Source organism: Odocoileus virginianus, unplaced genomic scaffold, assembly GCF_023699985.2.
Source record: "Odocoileus virginianus isolate 20LAN1187 ecotype Illinois unplaced genomic scaffold, Ovbor_1.2 Unplaced_Contig_60, whole genome shotgun sequence".
Taxonomy (NCBI): Eukaryota; Metazoa; Chordata; class Mammalia; order Artiodactyla; family Cervidae; genus Odocoileus; species Odocoileus virginianus.
The window spans coordinates 30,500-56,220 of NW_027224377.1; the positions used below are offsets into that span (position 1 = coordinate 30,500).

The 25,721-nt window shown below is 36.8% G+C and overlaps 1 protein-coding gene and 1 pseudogene across 1 annotated transcript; one reads left to right on the forward strand and one right to left on the reverse strand.

The window, feature by feature from the left end:
• Positions 1-231: 231 nt before the first annotated feature.
• On the reverse strand, positions 232-1,169 carry LOC110145714 (olfactory receptor 4C5-like). The gene is given in 2 exon segments (XM_020906133.2): positions 232-986; positions 989-1,169. Coding segments are annotated over 2 exon segments (936 nt in total).
• Positions 1,170-23,743: 22,574 nt separating this feature from the next.
• On the forward strand, positions 23,744-24,670 carry LOC110145713 (olfactory receptor 4C12-like; annotated as a pseudogene).
• Positions 24,671-25,721: the final 1,051 nt, after the last annotated feature.

A 25,721-nucleotide genomic window follows, 5' to 3' on the forward strand; every position in this document is an offset into this window, starting at 1 on the left:
GATTAGTAATTTATAGAAGTAATTTATGGAAGCAAAGAAATTTCTATTTGAAGAGCTTTAGTCATCATTTAATCAAATCTTGATATTTTATGAAAGATGAACCATTAAAGATTCCAGAAAGCAAGGGGGTGAATAATATACTTAAAGTCACATATTTTAACTTCAAAATCATTATCCTTTCTATTTGTCACTCTTGTCCTTAAGATATGAATAGATTTTGTTTTATCTTCTCTACTCACAAAAATTTTTACCCAAGGTTACTCTTTGGCTCCAGAGCTTCTTCATGGCATTTTTCACCTCTGAGTTTCTGAGGGTGTAGATTAAAGGGTTTAACATGGGTGTTACCATGGTATAAAACACAGCCACTGCTTTATTGATAGGGAAGGTGATCGTGTGCCGAAGGTACACGAATATACAGGGTACAAAGAACAGGACCACTGCAGTAACATGGGAGGCACAAGTGGAGAGTGCTTTCTGCTATTCTGCAGTGCTGTGTGTTCTTAGAGAGCAAAGGATAAGCACATAGGAGATAATGAGAATAGGAAAAATGAGCATATACATCAGCCCACTATTGGCAGCAACAAAAAGACCAAAGATGTGAGTGTCAGTGCAGGAGAGTTTCAGCAGAGGGAAAAGGTCACAGATGAAATGGTCAATGATGTTGGGGCCACAGAAAGGCAACCAGACTATAAAAAGAATCTGAATCAGAGCATGAAGAAATCCTCCGGCCCAGGCCATGGCCACCAGGAGGCCACACACTTGCTTATTCATTGTGATGGCATACTGCAGGGGCTTGCAGATAGCCTTGAAGCAGTCATAGGTCATCACCGTGAGCAAGAGGATCTCAACTCCTCCAAAGAAATGCTCTGCAAAGAGCTGAGTCATACACCCACTGAAGGAGATGGCTTTCTTTTGAGCAAGTAAGTCAAATATCATTTTGGGGGCCATGGTAGAAGAGCAGCAGCAGTCTATGAAGGACAGAAAGACAGGGAAAAATACATGGGGGAACCTAAGGCTCTGCTAGTGGTGACTGTCACAATGATGAGTAGGTTGCCTGCCACAGTGAGAAAGTAGATGAGGGTAAACAGAGTGAACAAGAGTTTCTGTACATCTGGATTCTGTGTCAGGCCAAACAAGAGGTATTCTGTCACATTGTTCATTTGCTCCATGAATCCAGACTGGCGTTCAGATAACTGTTTTCTCTGAGAATAGCACAGGGATCACAATTGTGAGGATCAATTTCAACCAATCTCACTAAGTTTTCTCAGAATTATTTTTTGTAAAATGGATAAAAACATCAAGTAGATAAAACCAAGACTTAAAGTTGGGCCATATTATTATTAGCCACAAAATGAACACCTAACTGTCTCTCTCTCTTGCACATACCCACACTCACCCAGACAGGAATATACATATTCATATACACAAACACAGTTTTATCACTGTTGACATTCCAGTCATCTTTCTATAATTGTACACTGATGGGTATTCCCACCAACATGCCTGTATATTTTCTCCTGTAGGAAAAGAGGAATAAAAAGAGGACTCATACAAAGGAGTAGAGACTTGAGTTCATGATAATTTATTCCCTTGTCTCTCTTCTCTAGTCACTTGTGCTGATGAGTTTAGGCTGCAGAATTTATTATTCCAACGTTTAACTCATTTCAGGGTGAATATAAAACATGAGGTAAATTCAACTCAACTCAAAATAAGTGATAATATAGTTACACCTCAAAAAAAAAAAAAAAAAAACTGAACTGAATGAATGTTTAAGGCTCCAGTAAGGTATAATTTCTTTACCTAAGGTATACTTCCTAACTTAAGGTATAATGAGGGCTTCCGTGGTACCTTAGATGGTAAAGAATCTGCCTGCAATTCAGGAGACCCTGGCTCAATCCCTGGCTAGGGAAGATCCCTGGAGAAAGAAATGGCAACACATTCCAGTATTCTTGCCTGGAGAATCCCATGGACAGAGGAGCCTGGCAGGCTAGAGTCCATGGGGTCACAAAGAGTTGGACACAACTGAGCAACTGCACTTTCACTTTCAAGGTATAACTGGCAGTTAGATTTGTGAATTTATATTACACTCAAGTAAAACTTTCTAAGAATACCATCACACAAGAAGGAAAAAGTATATTCTGAAGAGGATAAAGTATCATGATGCAATGCAATATCCCACAGATTTTTCGAAACATTGTGATTCACTGCTTGGGGAATTTCTATCATGTTTAGGTTTCAGAGGAATTTTGTAAATCAAGCTCGGTTTAGGGAAGATTGTGAAAAATTCTCTAGACCTCTTTAGAAAATGGGTACTTTTAAAGTAAGGGAACTAAAGCATTATAATTTGTTTAGCAGAGTGTGTTATATACAGTCAGGTATTTTTAAATTCTGTTTTCACTGGTTAGCAGCTATCTGATGTTATATACAGACTTTAGTCTTACTGCACCTAAACTTTTTCATATACAAATTAGGAAAAATAACAGATGGTATGGAGGAATTGAAGAATATTATTATTACATAGGTCAAAATGTTACACTAAAAGTAAAATGCATAACTTTACACATACTCCCAATTTTTGATAAAAGTATGAATGTGAAAAAACTTACATATCATTGTTCTTACCCTTGAAGTAGTTGATTATTATAGGTAGTATTTAGAAAGAACACAAAGAGAGAAAAAGTGAATTAAGTACTCAACCCATGAGGTTAAAAAAGCAACTAATTATATTCATAAAAAGTTCCATGCATGCATAAGTATATTAAATAATAGAAAACTAGTAGGCTAAATAAATGAATTCAAAGGTTTTTTTTAGCATTTTAAAAATATGAATGAAATGAATGAGCACAGACAAGCTCAATAAGAGGCAAGTATGGTCAAACTGTAAAAGGTCATTATTTTTAAAGAAAATTTGAAGAAATATTATGTGTAGTTCATAAAAGATGTTTTAACAACTAAATAGGCACTTTTAAAATAAAGTCTCTGTTCTTATGCCATCACCAAAAAATAAATAAATAAAAAGAAAAATAGAGAAGAAAGTGTAGCCTGCATTAACGACTTTCAATAAAACATATTTCTTCAAAAACAGAAAATCAAACGGGCAAATGTATATCTAATCTCTAGGTGAGAAAGAACATTTTAAGCAAAAATCAACAGTATAAAAACCAGGACAAAGCTAACAGATTCAACTACATAAAGGTATAGAACACATTAGAAAACTATTTGCAGCAAGTATGATAGATAACTATGATCATAGAAGAAGTTTTTACAAAAAAAAATATTCTATCTACACAATTATAAAGTTAGCAAAATTTTTTAATAAAAAGAAAATTCTTAGAAAAAGCACTAGATGCCTAAAAAAAAGTCCCTATTTCATAAGTCATCAGGGAAATACAATTAAAAAACTGAAATATTTTAAACTGGAAAGTGAGCAAAGATTTATGACAGTTTTATTAGTCAGTATTGTATTGATATAAAATATTCTGGAAAGAATTTTGACTTTGTATAATAAGGGCTTTATAACTAGATCATGCCCCTTGATCTAGTACTCCTTATGCTTGAGAATCTATTCTTTATAAAGGTTATGGACAAAAATTGTGCATACAGGCTATATTTTGTATTTTGTATGATAAAGTGAAAACAATCCAAATATGTACATAAAGGGGAAGAATTAAGCAAATTATGGTTATGAAATATCAGGTGAACATTGAGGTTATTTACAAGAAAAATTAATGGTGTGAAAAAATTCTTCCAACATTATATTGAGTGGAAAACACAAGTATTAAACAGCTTCTTTATTATGATCTAAAATGACATATAAACATAGAAAATCACCTGAAAGAAATGCTCTAAAGACTAGTAATGCCTATTTGGATTATGGATTTAAGATACACTTTGTAATCTTTTTAAAATTTTCTGAACTGATTTTTCTAGAGAGAGAATATATTACTTTTATTTTTTATTTTATTATTTTTATTTTTCATTTATTTTTATTAGTTGGAGGCTAATTACTTTACAATATTGTAGTGGCTTTGCCATACATTGACATGAATCAGCCATGGATTTACATGTATTCCCCATCCCGATCCCCCCTCCTGCCTCCCTCCCCATTCCGACCCTCTGGGTCTTCCCAGTCCACCATCCCTGAGTACTTGTCTCATGCATCCAACCTGGGCTGGTGATCTGTTTCACCCTTGATAATATACATGTTTCAATACTGTTCTCTCTAAACATCCCATCCTCGCCTTCTCCCACAGAGTCCAAAATTCTGTTCTGTACATCTGTGTCTCTTTTTCTGTTTTGCATATAGGGTTATTATTACCATCTTTCTAAATTCCATATATATGCGTTAGTATACTGTATTGGTCTTTATCTTTCTGGCTTACTTCACTCTGTATGATGGGCTCCAGTTTCATCCATCTCATTAGAACTGATACAAAAGAATTCTTTTTAATGGCTGAGTAATATTCCATGGTGTATATGTACCACAGCTTCCTTATCCATTCGTTTGCTGATGGACATCTAGGTTGCTTCCATGTCCTGGCAATTATAAACAGTGCTGCGATGAACATTGGGGTGCACGTGTCTCTTTCAGATCTAGTTTCCTCGGTATGTATGCCCAGGAGTGGTATTGCTGGGTCATATGGCAGTTCTATTTCCAGTTTTTTAAAGAATCTCCACACTGCTCTTTATAGTGGCTGTGCTAGTTTGCATTCCCACCAACAGTGTAAGAGGGTTCCCTTTTCTCCACACCCTCTCCAGCGTTTATTGCTTGTAGACTTTTGGATAGCAGCCATTCTGACTGGTGTGTAATGGTACCTCATTGTGGTTTTGATTTGCATTTCTCTGATAATGAGTGATGTTGAGCATCTTTTCATGTGTTTGTTAGCCATCTGTATGTCTTCTTTGGAGAAATGTCTGTTTAGTTCTTTGGCCCACTTTTTGATTGGGTCATTTATTTTTCTGGAATTGAGCTGCAGGGGTTGCTTGTATATTTTTGAGATTAATCCTTTGTCTGTTGCTTCGTTTGCTATTATTTCCTCCCATTCTGAAGGCTGTTTTTTCACTTTGCTTATAGTTTCCTTTATTGTGCAAAAGCTTTTAAGTTTCATTAGGTCCCATTTGTTTATTTTTGCTTTTATTTCCATTACTCTGGGAGATGGGTCATAGAGGATCTTGCTGTGATTTATGGCGGAGAGTGTTTTGCCTATGTTGTCCTCTAGGAGTTTTATAGTTTCTGGTCTTACATTAGATCATTAATCCATTTTGAGTTTATTTTTGTGTATGGTGTTAGAAAGTGTTCTAGTTTCATTCTCTTACAAGTGGTTGACCAGTTTTCCCAGCACCACTTGTTAAAGAGGTTGTCGTTTTTCCATTGTATATCCTTGCCTCCTTTGTCGAAGTAAGTTGTCCATAGGTACCTGGATTTATCTCTGGGCTGTCTATTTTGTTCCATTGATCTATATTTCTGTCTTTGTGCCAGTACCGTACTGTTTTGATGACTGTGGCTTTGTAGTATAGTCTGAAGTCAGGCAGGTGGATTCCTCCAGCTCCGTTCTTCTTTCTCAAGATTACTTTGGCTACTCGAGTTTTTTTGTATTTCCATACAAATTGTGAAATTATTTATTCTAGTTCTGTGAAAAATACTATTGGTGCTTGATAGGGATTGCATTGAATGTATAGATTGCTTTGGGTTGTATAGCCATTTTCACAATACTGATTCTTCCAATCCATGAACACGATATATTTCTCCATCTGTTTGTGTCCTCTTTGATTTCTTTCATCAGTGTTTTATAGTTTTCTATGTATAAGTCTTTTGTTTCTTTAGGTAGGTATACTCCTAAATATTTTATTCTTTTTGTTGCAATGGTGAAAGTTATTGTTTCCTTAATTTCTCTTTCTGTTTTCTCATTGTTAGTGTATAGGAATGCAAGGCATTTCTGTGTTTTAATTTTATATCCTGCAACATTACTGTATTCATTGATTAGCTCTAGTAATTTTCTGGTGGAGTCTTTAAGGTTTTCTATGTAGAGGATCACGTCATCTGCAAACAGTGAAAGTTTTAATTCTTCTTTTCCAATCTGGATTACTTTTATTTCTTTTTATGCTCTGATTGCTGTGGCCAACACTTCAAAAACTATGTTGAATAGTAGTGGTGAGAGTGGGCACCCTTGTTTTGTTCCTAACTTTAGGGGAAATGCTTTCAATTTTTCGCCATTGAGGATAATGTTTGCTGTGGGTTTGTCAAATATAACTTTTATTATGTTGAGATATGTTCCTTCTATCCATGCTTTCTGGGGGGATTTTATCATAAATGAATGCTGAATTTTGTCAAAGGCTTTCTCTTCATCTCTTGAGAATATCATATGATTTTTATTTTTCAATTTGTTAATGTGGTGTATTGCATAGATTGATTTGTGGTTACTGAAGAATCCTTGCATCCCTGGGATAAAGCCCACTTGGTCATGATGTATGATCTTTTTCATATGTTGTTGGATTCTGTTTGCTAGAATTTTGTTAAGGAATTTTGCATCTATGTTCATCAGTGATATTGGCCTGTAGTTACTTTTCTTTTCTTTTCTTTTTTTGTGGCATCTTTGTATTAGGGAGATGGTGGCCTCATAGAATTAGTTTGGAAGTTTGCCTTCTTCTGCAATTTTCTGGAAGAGTTTGAGTAAGATAGGTGTTAGCTCCTCTCTAAATTTTTGGTAGAATTCAGCTGTGAAGCCATCTGGTCCTGGGCTTTTGTTTCCTGGAAGATTTCTTATTACAGTTTCGATTTCTGTGCTTGTGATGGGTCTGTTAAGATCTTCTATTTCTTCCTGGTTCAGTTTTGGAAAGTTATACTTTTCTAAGAATTTGTTCATTTCTTCCAAGTTGCTCATTTTATTGGCATAGAGCTGCTGATAATAGTCTCTTATGATCTTTTGTATTTAAGTGTTGTCTGTTGTGATCTCTCCATTTTCATTTCTAATTTTGTTGATTTGGTTCTTCTCCCTTTGTTTCTTGATCAGTCTGGCTAATGGTTTGTCAATTTTATTTATCTTTTCAAAAGACCAACTTTTAGCTTTGTTGATTTTTTCCTATGGTTTCTTTTGTTTCTTTTGCATTTATTTATGCCCTAATTTTTAAGTTTTCTTTCCTTATACTTACCCTGGGGTTCTTCATTTCTTCCTTCTGTAGTTGCTTTAGGTGTAGAGTTAGATTATTTATTTGACTTTTTTCTTGTTTCTTAAGGTAAGCTTGTATTGCTCTGAACCTTCCCTTTAACACTGATTTTACAGTGTCCCATAGGTTTTGGGTTGTTGTGTTTTCATTTTCATTCGTTTCTATGTATATTTTTATTTCCTTTTTTATTTCTTCTATGATTTGTTGTTATTCAGAAGCGTGTTATTTAGCCTCCATATGTTTGAATTTTTAATACTTTTCCCCCCCTGTAATCGAGATCTAATCTTACTGCATTGTGGTCAGAAAAGATGACTGGAATGATTTCAATTTTTTGAATTTACCAAGGATAGATTTATGACCCAGGATGTGATCTATTCTGGAGGAAGTTCCATGTCCACTTCAGAAAAAGGTGAAATTGATTGTTTTGGGGTGAAATGTCCTATAGATATCAATTAGGTCTAGCTGGTCCATTGTGTCCATTAAAGTTTGTGTTTCCTTTTTAATTTTCTGTTTAGTTGATCTATTCATAGCTGTGAGTAGGGTATTAAAGTCTCCCACTACTGTTGTGTTACTATTAATTTCCTCTTTCATACTTGTTAGCATTTGCCTTACACATTGTAGTGCTCCTATTTGGATGCATATATATATGCATATATATATATATATATATATATATATATATATATATATATATTTGTATTTGTTATATCTTCTTCTTGAATTGATCCTTTGATCATTATGTAGTGTCTTTCTTTGTCTCTTTTCACAGCCTTTATTTTAAAGTCTACTTTATCTGATATGAGTATTGTGACTCCTGCTTTCTTTTGGTCTCCATTTGCATGAAACATTTTTTTTCCCCAGCCCTTCACTTTCAGTCTGTATGTGTCCCTTGTTTTGTGGTGGGTCTCTTGTAGACAAAATATTTAGGGGTCTTGCTTTTGTATCTATTCAGCCAGGCTTTGTCTTTTGGTTGGGGCATTAAACCCATTTATATTTTAGGTAATTATTGATAAGAATGTTCCCGTTGCCATTTGTTTTGTTGTTTTGGGTTCACATTCATACAGCCTTTTTCTGTTCCCTGTCTAGAGAAGATCCTTTAGCATTTGTTGAAGAGCCGGTTTGGTGGTGCTGAGTTCTCTCAGCTTTTGCTTGTCTGTAAAGCTTTTGAATTCTCCTTCATATCTGAATGAGATCCTTGCTGGGTACAGTAATCTGAGTTGTAGGTTATTCTCTTTTATTACTTTAAGTATATCCTGTCATTCCCTTCTGGCCTGAAGAGGTTCTATTGAAAGATCAGCTGTTATCCTTATGGGAATCCCCTTCTGTGTTATATGTTGTTTCTCCCTTGCTGCTTTTAATATTTGTCTTTGTGTTTGATCTTTGTTAATTTGATTAATATGTGTCTTGTGGTGTTTCACCTTGGGTTTATCCTGTTTGGGACTCTCTGGGTTTCTTGGACTTGTGTGACTATTTCCTTCCCCATTTTAGGGAAGTTTTCAGCTATTATCTCCTCGAATATTTTCTCATGGCCTTTCTTTTTGTCTTCTTTTTCTGGGACTCCTATGATTCCAATGTTGGGGCATTTCACGTTTTCCCAGAAGTCCCTGAGGTTGTCCTCATTTCTTTTGATTCTTTTTTCTTTTTTTCCTCTCTGCCTCATTTATTTTCACCATTTTATCTTCTACCTGACTTATCCTATCTTCTGCCTCTGTTGTTTACCATTGGTTCCCTCTAGAGTGTTTTTGACCTCATTTATTGCATTATTCATTTTTAATTGACTCTTTTGTATAACTTCTAGGTCATTGTTAAGCATTTCTTGCATCTTCTCAACCCTTTTCTCCAGGCTATTTATCTGTAAATCCATTTTGTTTTCAAGAATTTGGATCATTTTTATTATCATTATTCTAAACTATTTTTCAGGTAGATTCCCTATCTCCTCCTCTTTTGTTTGGCTTGGTGGGCATTTTTTCATGTTCCTTTACCTGCTGGGTATTTCTCTGCCTTTTAATCTTATTTAGATTGCTGTGTTTGGGGTGGTCTTTCTGTATTCTGGTAGTCTGTGGTTCCTTTTTATTGTGGAGGTTTCTGCCAGTGGTTGTGGCTGGACATTTGGGTTGTCAAGGTTTGCTGGTTAGGGAAGCTTGTGTTGGTGTTCTGGTGGGTGGAACTGGATTTCTTCTCTCTGGAGTGCAATGGAGTGTCCAGTAGTGAGTTTTGAGATGGGTCTATGGGTTTGGTGTGACTTTGGGCAGCCTGTATATTGATGCTCAGGGCTATGTTCCTGCATTGCTGGAGAATTTGCATGGTATGTCTTGCTCTGGAACTTATTGGCTCTTGGGTGGTGGTTGGTTTCAGTGTAGGGATGGAGGCTTTTGGCTGATCTCTTATTAATTAATGTTCCCTGTAGTCAGGAGTTCTCTGGTGTTCTCAGGTTTTGGGCTTAAGCCTCTTGCCTCTGGATTTCAGTCTTATTCTTCCAGTAGCCTCAAGACTTCATCCATACAGCACTGATAATAAAACTTCTAGGTTAATGGTGAAAGGATTTTCCACAGTGATGGACACCCAGAGAGGTTCACAGAGTTACATGAAGAAGAGGAGAGGGAGGAAGGAGATAGAGGTGAGCAGGAGGAGAAAAAGGGGGACTCAAGAGGAGAGAGACAGATCTAGGTTGTACTCTGTTCCCTAAGTGTTCTCTGCAGCCCAGAACACCCACAGAGATTCACAGAATTGGATTGAGAAGAGAAGGGGGAGGGAGGAAATAGAGGTGATCTGGGGGACATGAAGGAGAGTCAAAAGGGGGAGAGAGTGATCAAACCAGTAATCACACTCCTGAGTAAAAATGGGTACTGAAGATTGGATTCTTAAATGTCCAAAATTGATATCAAATACTGAAAAACAAAGATTAAAAATCTAGAGTAGAGGTTAGACTCTTAAAAATACAATATTAAAAAATATACAAAAAAATTAAGAAATATATATGAAGTTTGCTTTTAATATAGAGTTTTTTTTTTTTTTTTTTGCCAGGTTTTAGTGGGTTATAAAAATGAAAATTAAGGGGTAATAGAAGAGCAATAGAGGACTTTAAAAAAAGAAAAAATAATTAAAAATAATTATAGTAAAAATATATCTAGGAATTTCTCTGGAGCTGTTGTGGGCAGTGTGGGCTCGGTTCAGTTTCAGATAGCTTTTGTTCCAGCATACACTTCTCAATGTCTATAGGCCCCTTCCGGTGTAGTTGGTGTTAACTACAGGGATTTTAATCTGTTGCACCTGTCACTTCTAAAGCGGTTCCCTTTGTTTATTTGGCTTCTGTTTGCAGGTCTCTTCAGTGTCTAATTTCTTCCCTGACACAAGTGGTGGAGGGGGTCTCTTTTTTAGGTTAGCTTGCTCAGTCGTGCTGCGGGGAGTGAGGGGCACTGCAAACAAATATCACTGGCATGTGTGGGGAACACTCGCAGTGTTCCAGCCACATTGGGTTTGCCCCTGCTCACGGCATGTTTGCTTTCTCCATCTACACTGCTCAGGCTCCAGGCTGCTCTACAGAGAGTGGGCCCTGAGTTGCGTGTACTTCCCAGGTCTAAGCCACTCAGTTTCGGGTTTTCAGGTACTCCACAAAGGCCAGACTCGGTTATCTTTATAATAAGAAAAATAATTTAATAAAAGAGATAATATTCTGTGTGACTCCTTTTCTCAGTATGTTGGTCATTATTCATACAGATCTGTGACAGTAGAAATGGATGCTTAAACCTAACTCACCTGTAATTTGAATACCCTAGTATGAGATGGTTGTCATCACTGATTCAATGGACATGAACTTGGGCAGTCTCTGTGAGATGATGAAGGACAGAGTAGACTGACGTGCTGCAGTCTATGGGGCTGCAAAGAGTTGGACATGGCGACTGAACAGCAACAATGAAGTATCACCTTGAGAAAACGTGATAAAATATCTCAGATTGTGCTTACCTCTCTGGATGCATTTGGGAAATAAGTAGCATGCTCATTTCATAACAAGACATTACTTGTAGAGCATAATTTGCTTGGATGCAGTGATCATTGACCTATCAATAACTGCTGCTTTAAAGGTTTATTCACTTTTTATCTTAAGTGTAAATTTCCTTTTCTTTACTTAATTATTTGAAAATGATTGCTGAAAGAGAATTCCTAAATAATGCTGAGTTCATGGACTGGGTTTTAGGTTTGCTTCATTGGCTCATACTGTCATGTGAGTAAGGCACACACATCTCAGCTCAGATAACAAATTCCTTTATTCAGACACCTTCCAAAGCCCTAGGCTTAAAAAAAAAGTGATGGGGGGAAAAAGCTAACCAATGGAGGGAATTTTCACTTATGCTATCTTATTATACATTTGACAGTCTTTCTTGTGCCCAAAGTATATTAAAAAGAGCCACTTGGTCTGAGATCTATCCTGACTTAAAGCCCTGGAAATAGCAAACTGTTAAAGTAGAAAAATTAGGAATTGCAAGCACCATAAAATCAGCAACAAATAAAACTTGATTTGAAGTAGCAATTTCCTGAAGTTAGCTCTTTCAAATATTTTTATTACTAAACTTGTTCTCAGCCTTTAGATATATTCTTTGGTTCCTGGGAGTCTGGATCCAAATGTGTTGGAGACTCAAAACCACACAGTTTCTGTGATCTGGGGATGGTTATGCTTATATGGTCTTCCAGGGTTCATCTTTATCAACACTTTCCAGTGTGGTTACAGGGAAATATTTAAATACGTATTACTCAAGTGCAAGGAGTTAGGGAGTCTCTGATCTCTCAACTCCCAGAGGATTAGAACTAGCAGCTTCAACCAAGATGGCAGCCAAACCAGTTTATCCATTCTCTCTTGTGGCCATGGCACCTGTGATCAAGGAGATGAGGGAGGGGCATATGGGCTGGGTTTGCAGGCTCTCTATGACTGTGTTTAGAAAATGATCTTGGACTCTGGACCCAAGGCGCAGAAGGTTCTAGTCATGGGATAATGGATGCATGAGCTCCCTAGTGTTCATAAAACAGCCTTATTCATACCTGTCTCACAGAGTTATAGAGGGGATTGAGGAAGAGAACATGTGGAAATATCTAAGTCCCTGCAGAACTGCTATTCTACTGCTAATGCCCTGTAGATAAAGGCATGTAGACTAGAGTGGCTCAGATGGTAAAGAATTTGCCTGCAGTGCAGGAGATCTGGGTTCAGTCCTTGGGTTGAGAAGGTGCCCTGGAGAAGGGAATGGCAGCCCAATCCAGTATTCTCTCCTGGAGAATTCCATGGGCAGAGGAGCCTAGGGGGCTACAGTCCTTGGGATTGCAAAGAGTCAGACATGACTGAGCAACTGCCAGGCTAGAGAAACTGGTTTTAGTAGAATAGTGAACCATGATTAACTGTAAGAGTTTTGCTGTCTCTTCTGTTTGCTAACTGTGACCTTGGGCAAGCTCCTCAGCCTCTTTCTTTATACCTGAGTTCTAACACTTGTAAGAAGAGGGTGATAGGAGTACCTGCCACAGGATATTGTGGGGTTTCTATCAGTTAGCACATGTAAAGTACTTACAATGGTGCTTGGCATAATGCAAAAGCTCACTGTTGTCTGTTGTCACTTTCTGTATAGGAAACCAGACCACATCAGGAAATCAGAGGAAATCAGGAAGCACAGAGGAAATCAGAGGCCTGACTGATTCAAGTTTCTGGAAAGAATTGTCTCAACTCACATACATGACTTCTTTATTCTTATTGTTGGTAAAATCTGGGCAAATACAGAAATTAAGAGAGAAGGAAGGTTAAGTTTTAAAGTATTGAATACTGATTCATAAGTCATTATAGTTCAGAAATCTATGGATGTTCAGCCTTCTCTCACTAAAAAATCTGACAGTGTAGTGGAGTCCTAGAAAGGTTGTAGGAGATACAGGAAATGTAAATGCAATGAGAACTAACAGATAATGAGCACTCTATATTTACATCACTGTTCTACAGGTGGTATTTCATCTAATTCTCAAATAATCTCCATGTGGGATATATTAATCCTACTTTATGTAAATGAAAATTGATGTTTACTGTGAGCAACTTTTGAGATAAAAAAAGCTAATAATAAGTAGACCTTGGATTGAAATACAAGCTGGTCTAATTTCTAAGCTTGAGCTCTAACAATTATGTTATTGTAGGGCACTGGACACTGATTCTTCTGTGATGTGCTTTTTGCACTGGGATTGGTGGGGGAGGAGGTGCTGATTCAGACCAACTGTGCATTATGTAGAGGCTTTGCTTCTATCACCAGTGGCAGGGAGGACGTATTCCTCAGACAGATCCCCTGTGTAGCACTGACCAGAAAGGACCATTGAGAAAAGAGAATATTTCTCATCTTCCTTTCCACATTTGGCCCCCATCTGGGATATCTTCCTAAGCACTCTCTTGGGAGTTTTCATTCTGGAAATTTCCTGATGTTTTCAGAGTAGAAGGGAAGACTGAGCAGATGTTCAGACCTAGGACCAGGGATACTCTCTATATGAATGGGGCATGGTGGAGTCTTAGAGAAATAATATACCAAAGACATGAACCTGGGTATTGATGATAAGTTCTATGTACTGTAGATTTTATGCTTGTCATTGAACTTACCAGAACCTGTTAAACAGCTTAAATACATCTTAAATAAATAGGGGTTATTGGGAAGAACACCAAAACATAGCATATAAAATTACCTATTAGTTCTTTATGCATAAAAATATTTCCTGAAATAAGTTGAGAAAAATTTGCATTTCTCCACTACTATAATACTGTTGATCATCATTTATTGAATCCTGGCTAAGCTGTGTAATCTTGGGTAAGTTATTCAACTTCTCTGTGGCTCAGTTTCCTCTATCTTATATAGAGAGATAATAACAGTACCTCATAGGTTGATTAGAATCAAATTAGGTACTTAGGTACTGTCTTGGGATATGGGATTGAAGATGATTGTTTTTCAAAATGGGAGAAAGTTGGTCATGTCTAAATACCAGTGGGAAGAGCTTAAAAAGAGAGGAGATGAGGGAGGGTGAGAAATTGGGAGAGAGGAAAAGAGGAAGAGGTATAGGAAGGAGGAGGGCAAGGGAAATGGGAGGGGGCAGGGAAGGAGCGATAAAGTTATAGATACAGGAGTGAGAAGGGAGTAATCAGTAGAGGCTTATTAGGTATGGGACAGTGTTAGTTGTCCACAGAGTAGCCATTTCTCATCTTCTTTCTTTCAACCAGAGCTCCATTTGTTCTGGTGCCAGGTGGCCATGTGTTTGGGGGAATCTGTGGTCCATCCCCAGGCCATAGTGTGAATCTGAATTAGTTTAAGTAACTATGACTATGTTTTTCTCCTTTCTAGTGATAAACTTAGGGATAGGCATGTGACACAATTCCAGCTAAGAAAGAAAAGAAAAAAACTATGGGTATTACTTTTTAAAAAAAATTTATTGAAGTATAGTTGATTTACAATGTTGTGTTAATTTCTTCTGTACAGCAAAGTGACTCAGTTATACACACATATGTATGTGTATATATATATATTCTTTTCCATTATGTTTTGTCACAAGCTATTGAATATAGTTTCTGGTGCTAAATAGTACGACCTTGTTTATCCATCTTGTATATAATGGTTTGCATCTGCTAATCCTAAACTCCCATTCCCTTCCTTCCCTCCCCTATCCAACTTCCCCCTTGGCAACTACAACTCTGTTCTCTATGTCTGTGTGTCTGTTTCTGTTTTGTAGATGTGTCATTTGTGTCATATTTTATTTATTTATTAAATTTTTTTATTGATGCGTAGTTGATTTGCAATATTGTGTTAGTTTCAAGTGTATAGCAAAGTGAAGCAATTGTGCATATATGTATACCCACGCATTTTTTGGTGTCATATTTTAGATTCCACATATAAGTGATATCATATGGTATTTGTGTTTCTCTTTCTGACTTACTTTGCTTAGTATGATAATCTCTAGGTCCATTCATGTTGCTGCAAATGCATTGTTTCATTTTTTCGATGGTTGAATAATATTCCATTGTATATATGTACCACATCTTTCTTTATCCATTCCTCTGTTATGGGCATTTAGGCTGTTTCCTTGTATTGCCTATTGTAAATAGTGTTGCTATGAATGTAGGAGTGCCTGTATCTTTTAAAATTAGTTTTTTCTGAGTATATGCGCAGAAGTGGAATTGCTGAGTCATATGGCAACTCTAGTTTTTTTTTTTTTTTTTTTGAGGAACCTCCATCCTATTTTCCATAGCGGCTGCACCAATATACATTGCCACTAACTGTGTAGAAGCATTCCCTTTTCTCCACATGTGGGTGCACTTCTGAGTGATGCTTCTCTGTTCCTAAAAAGAGTCATAACAACATTTTTTTTTCTTTTCTGAATAATGCTTTTTTGCAAGGGGATGCCAGAACTGCCACTTATTGTTAATCAGTGGGAATTTGGACTAAGAAGTTACCTGAAACACTTAAAAATAACACATTTAAAGATGATTTGCTAGCTGGTAATTGAACTTTACCTGAAACTGCTTTTTACTACTAAAGGACATATATTATTGAGATCTAAAGTACCCCAAATTATGTCAGATCATCATTCTAGTATGTAGGGAAATGAACAGAAGAGTTATTTTATCAAATAGGAAATCAAATTTAAGAATATGTGAATGTGGTAATCATTGCATGTATGAACAATGGCTGCTTTGCCTTCAAGCCCTATATTAGATCCTCCTGAAGACTATCTAAACCTCATGGCTGAAGGAGTCCCTCCCTTATGATCAGTTATTGGAGGATGTCTAAAATCAGTATTATTTACAATCTGGTAAGTAGGAGCATAGAAACTAATTCACTGAAGAGGAAAATGTAAATCCACTCAATGAGTAGAATGAAGAGTGGTGTTCCTTGTGGAACGAGAAGTGGGTTATAATGGTAGTGGCATCAGATGTACTGTACTGATTCTTATTAAGTATCCAATGGATTTGTAATAGAGTCTGCAAAATGGGCCTTAGATAACTGGAAGATAAGGGGAACCCTGGATTATATCAAATGGGGGGATCTAAGTGAAAATTAATTCAAATAATAGAAAGAAATAATTGTTGCTGTAAAGAGAACTGATATATAAATCATAATGTATCTTTTGGGGGGTTAATTAAGTACAACTAGTAGGATTAATTTGATTTCAATTAAATCTGTGATAATACTGATATTGATGATCAAACATATTAGGAAATTGAATTAAAATCTCCTCATGATATTCATCCGATGAAAGCTGATTTGTTAGAGGAGGAACTAGAGTTAGTTAACAATCAATGAATTGTTATATAATCAATATATTGATACCTTTCATTAAGTTTAAATTTTAGTGGTCGGAAGAGATAAAACAGTTATCAAACTCATGCATCCTTATGAACAAGTTTGTGGTGAAATATTTGGTTAACTGAAATGCTTCTTTTAAAAATGCCCACACCTCATTTGATGATACAGGGCATTAGCAGTTTGGCAAATGTCAATCTGTTCTTTTCTGTTCTATAAATGATATATGCAGGAAATAAATAATTATGAGTGATTTTAATTTAATGTCTTGACCAGGAGTCAAAGGATAGAATCTGTGGATTTCTGGGGCATGGTTTCCTGGAAAGTCTCAGAAATTTAATATAGCATTGGATATATAAAATATTATATTTAATATAGCATTGGAGGTCTTATCCAATATAATGTGCTAAGTCGCTTCAGTCATGTCCTACTCTTTGCAACCCTATGGACCTGTAGCCCACCAGGCTCCTCTTTCCATGGGATTCTCCAGGCAGGAATACTGGAGTGGGTTGCCATGCCCTCCTCCAGGGGATCTTCTTGACCCAGGGATCAAACCTGCATCTCTTATGTCTCCTGCATTGGAAGGTGGGTTCTCTAGCACAATCTGGGAAGCATATCCAACACAATACAATAGGAAAATAAAATGAAAGGTATCAAGATGGGAAAATAAAATATAAGACCACTGTTATTCACAGATATCATAATTTTATATATAGACTCAAAGGCTCAGCTGAGCAGAAGAGAGAACTGAGTTGTCAGATGACAGAGGAATGAATAAATTAATAAGCCACAAATGAAAGCAGCAGCCTTAATCATTTGCTGACATAGTATAAGTGACAGGTTAAAAGTAGAGTAAGTATCAGCTTCCCCCTGTTCCATTATCCCTCATGAAACATTGCATAGTCAAGAGTCAGATGGATTAGCACAGCTATGGGAGTCATCTCATTGTTGAAGGAGCCCTGAATAAAAGGTTTCCATAATTTTATAGACCTACACAGGGGAAAGGATGAAGAAGTGGAAAGGGGAAAGGACTAGCAGAAGTAAGATGTAAATCCTATCTTACCAGTAATTATATAAGATAGAAATGGTTTCAGTTCAGTTCAGTCGCTCAGTCGTGTCCGACTCTTTGCGACCCCATGAATCGCAGCAGGCCAGGCCTCCCTGTCCATCACAAACTCCCGGAGTTTACTCAAACTCATGTCCATCGAGTCGGTGATGCCATCCAACTATCTCATCCTCTGTCGTCCCCTTCTCCTCCTGCCCCCAATCCCTCACAGCATCAGGGTCTTTTCCAATGAGTCAACTCTTTGCATGAGGTGGCCAAAGTACTGGAGTTTCAGCTTCATCATCAGTCCTTCCAATGAACACCCAGGACTGATCTCCTTTAGGATGGACTGGTTGGATCTCCTTGCATTCCAATTAATAGGCAGAGATTGGCAGAATTGACAAAAAACATGATTCATATATATTTTATCTACAAGGTCCATAATTCAAAGACACAGATAGTGGAAAGTGAAAATGTCAAGAAATATATATTATGGAAATAGTAACAAGAGAGGTGAAAGAATAGACAATGCAAATATAGGACAAAATAAACTTTAGGCCATAAATTGTTGCTATAGACCAAGAAAGACATTTTATAATGATTAATAGTCAGTTACTCAAGATATAATAATCATGAACCTATATGTATCTCAACCTCCTCTGGTGACCTCAGTCAGTGAGTAAATTTTCTTAGGGATATTCCACCTGGATGAAACCCCATGGTTCCATCATTTAGAGTCCTTCATGCCTCAGCTTTATCACATAATTTTCCAAACCAAGAATGCAGGCTGTTAAAGTGCAGGAAAAGAACCAATCAGGTGATAATGTGTTGTTCATGGATGAAATCTCCCAAATATCAGCTTCTGGCAAAATCTTAAAAAACAGAGGTAATTATTTTTAGGGAGGATAAAGCCTTAGATAGAAAGATTGGTTCTTTGATGTTCTCAGTATCCTCTCTAAACACTAAGATTCATGGAGAAGATGTTTCCTCATTTTAAGAGAAGACTGATACTGCTGCTACTGCTAAGTCACTTCAGTCATGTCTGACTCTGTGCAACCCCATGGACTGCAGCCTACCAGGCTCCTCCGTCCATGGGATTTTCCAGGAAAGAGTACTGGAGTGGGGTGAAGAGAAGACTAAGAAAGGCTTATTAGGTAACAGAAATATGTGTGTCTCCCATGGAATATTACTCAGCCATTAAAAAGAATTCATTTGAATCAGTTCTAATGAGATGGATGAAACTGGAGCCCATTATACAGAGCAAAGTAAGCCAGAAAGATAAAGACCATTACAGTATACTAACACATATATATGGAATTTAGAAAGATGGTAATGATAACCCTATATGCAAAACAGAAAAAGAGACTCAGATGTATAGAACAGACTTGTGGACTCTGTGGGAGAAGGCGAGGGTGGAATGTTTCAAGAGAACAGCATCGAAACATGTATATTATCTGGGGTGAATCAGATCACCAGCCCAGGTTGGATGCATGAGACAAGTGCTCGGGGCTGGTGCACTGGGAAGACCCAGAGGGATGGGGTGGAGAGGGAGGTGGGAGGGGGGACCGGGATGGGGAATACATGTAAATCCATGGCTAATTCATTTCAATGTATGACAAAAACCACTGCAATGTTGTAAAGTAATTAGCCTCCAACTAATTAAAATAAATGAAAAAAAAAAAAAAGAAATATTTGTGTCTCTTGTTCTATTAGCCATAGACTAAGTTATGAATATCAGAAGATTCTTCTTAGTACCTAACACTTTGGGTTTCAAATTCAACATACCATTTTCTTTTATTTTGACTTGATTTTCCAAGACATTGGAGGATGCTGAATCCTTTTAAATAAATTTGTGTCATTTTTACATCTCTGCTTCCTGTAGAATTATCCAGGCAGTGGGGACTTGAGAAATATGCATGATTTGACATTACAAGTAATGGTTATTTCTTATTACTAAATGCCTTGGGCATTCTCCTTAACTACAGAGGCAACCGTGGTAAGTGAACTAGAATTGTTGGTTTTTTTTTTTTTTTCAAGTTTTTACAATTCTTTTTTCCTCCAAGGGATCTTTTTTTTACAATGAAGCTCATTAAAGGTTTACTTCCTAATGTTTTATGGATTACTTTTAGATACCCTGAGATCTTTTGCAGAAATATTTGTTCTCCTCCATGTATATGGAATTATCTGTAATTTATCCAGAATAGGATTACAATTTGTGGATTCTGAAGTCAATTTTTAAGTCAGCCTGGGACTAAAGGGAAGGTCAGCATTTAGATTCTGTTCTTTGAAGGAAATCTTCAGCTCAAATATTGAATTCCAAGTGGAAAATGTGTTAATATATGGCATCTACAAGAATGCTATAAAGAATGTACCCTTTGCTGTAGTTGGGAATATACATTAAATCGCAAGCTCTGGGGAACTTTTTCTTCTGATTACATTTAAACATTCTTGGATCTTCTAAGCAGGTAAGATCTTATTTCTGCTGGAATGGATGTGGTCTCTGCAAATGACTGAATTTCTTCATCCCTGACCTCAGACTTAGATCTTTATCTTAGAGAGTCAGGATGCATATTGCTGAAGACAAAAGATGAAAGTTAATTTTCTTTGTCACGTTAAGGTGTTTTTTGTTTGTTTATTTGCCCTTGTATACACTGGACTTAAGTCATCTTAAGGAAGGTAAGGTGTGGTGGTGGGAAAAAAAAAATCACTGTGTTGGGCATTAGAAAACTTGGATTCTTGTCTGCTACTAATCAGCTGTGTTTCCTCTCTGGACCTCAGCTGCCTCATCTTTAAAGAGAATATGAGTTGATAAAATGCAAGTCCTGGAAAAAAATGTTTTAAACTTCTAATTTTGTATTGGGGTATAGCCAATTAACAATGACTCAGCCATACACATAATATGTGTATCTATTCTCCCCCAAACTCCCCTCCTCTCCTGGGTGCCACATAACATTGATCAGAGTTTCATGCGCCCTACAGTAGGTCTTTGTTGATTATCCATTTTAAATCTAGCAATGTGTACATGTCCATCCAAAACTCCCTAACTATTCATTGGTACTGGAAGAATTTTAGGGCACAAAAATTCTGAAATTGTTAAATAGATCCTGAACTCATTAACATCTAACTGTACATTTCACGGTTTAGCCAAATAACTGCTATGGATTACATATGGTCACAGGTGGTAGCTTTGTCCAAACTCTGACGTTGCTGATTCCCAGAAGTAAACTGGATCTACACTGGAGAGCTAAATTCCAAAGAACTAGAGCCAGACATCCTGGTTTTTAATACAGACTTTATTTTATTTTTTCATCATTTTGACTTGGACAAATTGTTTACCTTCTAACCACATTTACTTTTCTTTAGACTATAGATAATAGTGTACCAAACTCATAAGATTGTTGTGAAGGTGTTGTTAAATGGAATAGTGCACATAAAGCTTTAGTATAGTGATAACACATAGCAAAATCTCAACAACATTTAAAGATTATTATAAGAACAATGTGTGGTAAGTTGCTTCAGTCATGTCTGACTCTTTGCGGCCCTATGCACTATCGCTGGACAGGCTTCTCTATCCTTGGGGGTTCTCCAGGCAAAAATACTAGAGTGGGTTGCCATGCCTTCCTCTGGGGATCTTCCTGACCCAGGGATTGAACCTGTGTCTCTTATGTCTCCTATACTGGCAGGCAGGTTCTTTACCTCTAGTGCCACCTGGGAAGCCCATAAGAACCACATGGCGGAAAATTAATCTCTGCATTCTATTAAGAATGAGAAAACAGCAGATTTATAGTAAAAGTTTGTGTCATATAATGTTTGAGTATATGGAATTTAAACAAATAATAGAGGTTTCTCTGCTTGGAAGAAAATTTATCTGCTTAAGTTATTGCTTCTCAGTTGCAGCATGAATGCCTTGATGAGAGATAAGAATTACTCTGTGAGATTAACACTATTTCTCATTTCTCCAAAAATATGTATCATAGAGGATTTGAGTGTTAATAGGCACAGTTAAGTCTAGTACAGAAGAAAATTATCATGTGTTTGAGTCTGTCAGTTAATAGAGGATATCAAAAACATTGATGTTAGGACTATTTTTAACAGTTCTAATCACTTCAAGGTTTGCAAGAAACAGAAGCAATAAGTGAAATAATGAGAATAGGTGGGTCATGTTTGGAATTTTCTATCTTATTTTGATCATGAAATCCAACCTTTGGTACAGACATTCAGGAAATTATTTGGTTCTTGGTTCTCGCAAAGGCCATCTTCTCTAGGGAAAAATTGGCAAATAGAAGTATATTAAACTTGTTCCTCAAGTGTTCTTGTCCCTGGAAGGATTCTGTGATGCACTGGGCTATCCAGAAAGGAGACTACTATCCTGGGGCTTGGAACTCTAAAGCTAGCTTCTCAATGGAGAGTTTTTAGGATCATCTGGAAGAGATTTCCTTTACACATAACTCATTATTCACCTTGACCATGTGTAACTGGGAGAAATCATTTTACTATTCACTGCTTTTTTGCTTTAAGAATATATAAAGAGAATAATGGAGTCTGAGATACAGGAAAAAGTGAACATTAAAAATGTCATTATTGATGTCCTATAAAACTTAGTTTTATATACTACCTTAAAGTTTAATTGAATAATATGTGTATTACTATTATATCAAGTAGTTGAAATAAACTTTGTAGTAAACTGATCGGTTGGTTATTCAGAGGACTTATTGGCTACCAGTATAAATGGTATAAGTTAAATGCAGAGACCAACATTTTTGTTGGTAGAATAAAGATGGGATCTAAGGTAATTATAAGTGACCCATGGGGCAGTCGGGGCAGCCTTACCCTTCATCCTAATTTTCTGAAGTCAGTGAGTGCCAGTTATGCCCTCACTCTATGTCTAGTTGGTGAATTGATAACAATTGCAAGTACATTAGAGCAGTTAACTAAAATTATATTCAGATATTTCTTGGGGTCCCATGATATACAAAAGTACAATTATATCTGTTTTCTCTTTTTTTTTTTTACATATTTGAAGGCCAAAATCCCAGTGATATAACACAAAAATGTATTTTCACCATTAAATTACATCCCATTTTGTTTTTTGTTTTTTTTTTTTCCATTTATTTTTATTAGTTGGAGGCTAATTACTTTACATCATTGCAGTGGTTTTTGTCATACATTGAATTAGCCATGGATTTACATGTATTCCCCATCCCGGTCCCCCCTCCCACCTCCCTCTCCACCCCATCCCTCTGGGTCCTCCCAGTGCACCAGGCCTGAGCACTTGTCTCATGCATCCAACCTGGGCTGGTGATCTGTTTCACCCTAGATATACATGTTTCGATGCTGTTCTCTTGAAACATCCCACCCCCGGGTTCTCCCATAGAGTCCACAAGTCTGTTCTATACATCTGAGTCTCTTTTTCTTTTTTTGCATATAGGGTTATTGTTACCATCTCATGCATATTCCAATCAATTTAAAATGACAGTTTCAACATTACAACTCTAAGAAAAAACATGAAAATTATATTTATTTTCTCATGATAGAAGTAGTAATGCAAGCTGTAGAAATTTAGAAAATACTGAAAAATATGAGAAATAAAATATCAACCATAATCTCACATTCAGGAGCAAATGTCCTCAATGTATTAAATTATTTTTCTTACCAATCTTCTATACATATGTTTTAACATAGATTAGAAAAGTATATAACATTTTCTAAGTGAAATTTTTGAATTTGAACTTTATTTTTAAAAGATGCATATAAAATCTGTAATCTTTAAATGCTAATTAAGTAAGTATATTCACTAAATTTTTACCTATTTTTACATAATTTGTAAATATAGACTTTTGTGATTTTTTATTCATGTTATTTTGTACATAACTTTTAGATTGTCCTTCAAAATTGTTACATCTAATGGCCCAATTTTTCCATTATATTGATGTTCCATTGAAATATTTCAGGTACTATGGTCAAGGAAATTGAATTTCTTTCTTCTGGTTATCCTATGTCTTACAAAAATAGCTTAAGATTAGAATTTTTTTAAAAAAAGGCTAAGTCAACTAAAAGAAGTTTTAAGATACTACTCCTACAGAGTTTTGGGGAAAGCAAGACTCATCTGTGAGATTATCAGAGAACTGTTAAAAAGGCAGAGTTCTGGTGTATTTGACCCTTTTATGGTTCTTTTTTATTTTCTTTTTAAGGTAAAGTATTCTTTCCCTGAGTTTTTATTACCCACACCACATAGATGGAGAATGAAAGGAATGTGACTGTGTTCATTCTAGTAGGTCTTACACAGAACCCCCAAATGCAAAAAGTAGTGTTTGTGGTGTTTTTGGTCTTGTACATGGTAACCCTCTCAGGCAACCTGCTCATTGTGGTCACCATCACCACCAGCCAGGCTCTGAACTCCCCCATGTACTTCTTCCTGACCCACCTTTCCTTGGTAGATGCAATCTAGTCTTCTTCTTCAGCTCCTCAGTTGATTGTGGACTCCCTTCAGGAGATCAAAACAATCTCCTTTAATGGGTGTATGTCTCAAGTCTATCTAGAGCACATTTTTGGTGCTACTGAGATCCTGCTCACAGAGATGGCCTATGACCGCTATGTGGCCATCTGAAAACCTCTGCACTACACGGCCATCATGAGCCACAGGCTGTGCCTCCTCCTGCTGGGGGTGGCCTGGACCGGAGGGTTTCTCCACGCAAGCGTTCAGATCCTCTTTACAGTCCGGCTGCCCTTCTGTGGCCCCAATGTCATAGACCACTTCATGTGTGACTTGTACCCTTTGTTGAAGCTTGTCTGCGTGGACACCCACATCCTTGGTCTCTTTGTTGCTGCCAACAGTGGGTTCATCTGCCTGTTAAACCTCCTCCTCCTGTTGGTCTCCTATGTGGTCATCTTGCGCTCCCTAAAGAACTCTAGCCTGGAGGGGAGACGCAGAGCTCTTTCTACATGGGTGTCTCGCATCACAGTAGCTGTTGTGTCTTTAGTGCCCTGCATGTTTGTTTATCTTCGCCCAGTCACCACTCTGCCCATTGATAAAGATGTTGCTGTCTTTTACACTGTGGTGGCCCCTATGTTAAATCCTCTAATCTATACCCTCAGAAATGCTGAGGTAAAACATGCTATGAAGAAACTCCAGAAGAAAAAAGTGACTTCAGATAATAGTTAAACAGAATCATTAAACATTGCAGATAGAAGTAACAGAGCCACTCTTATCCAAGCCTCTTGATTAATATATCAAATCTAACAATGAAATGAATAATACTTGCTGATAGCCACTTAAGCATAAGAACTAAAGCTTGGGTTGGAATCCAGACTTACGGTCTCCCAGCTCTCACTCTCCTTATCACAACTTAATGCTTCCTAATAAATAAATACTTACCTATTTAAGAGGAAATCTGTAAATATATTCAGAAGCTAAAAAGCACAAATCTAGAGTTTTGAATTGGTCTTATATAATGTGGAGATGTGTCAGTTACTACTGATTATTGAAACATGCCTAATGATATGCCTTTACTTTGGACTCTGGCCTCAATATAGATTTTTTGTGTGAATTTTCTTGTTCATTAAATCTTGATTGTACAGTAAAAGAAATACTATTTATGACATGCTTATGTCATGTCATACAATGTGATACAATGACAAGCATCGTATTATGCATTTTCCATACTGTGTTAGATGGGGTCTAGAGATCAGAACGGAGTGATTTGAACTGAAAAAGTTCACATGTGATCATTAATTATATCAGGGTGCTGACTATGAAAAGGGTAACGAGCTCTAGAAAAAAGCCCTTTGACTGAGAAATGAGTATCCAAGGAAGGAAGTCATTTAGAATGTGGACTTCCTTCCCAGGCCGGGATTTCAGTCTTTTGGAGAGAGTGTAGATTTTGCCCATGGATGAGGGATGGCATGTTTGAGCAAACTTCAAGTTAGTGGTAGAACTGAGATACATACTGAGTTATTACTCTTTGTCCACATACTTTTTACTCATTAAACACAACTCTAGTGTGTCTTTCCAGGCAGTTTGGACAGAAATGAGGTAATGAAACTGGTGATATTTATTAAAAAAAAACTTCACATGGTTTCCCATTGAGCATGATCCGATGGTCCCAGAGATGATCATTAGTTCATCAGCTGTAACAGTGATCTCTACTTAAATTGTACTTCATTGCTTATGCTACTTCAACTTTTTTCTCTTGAAGTTCTGGTACTTATATCAC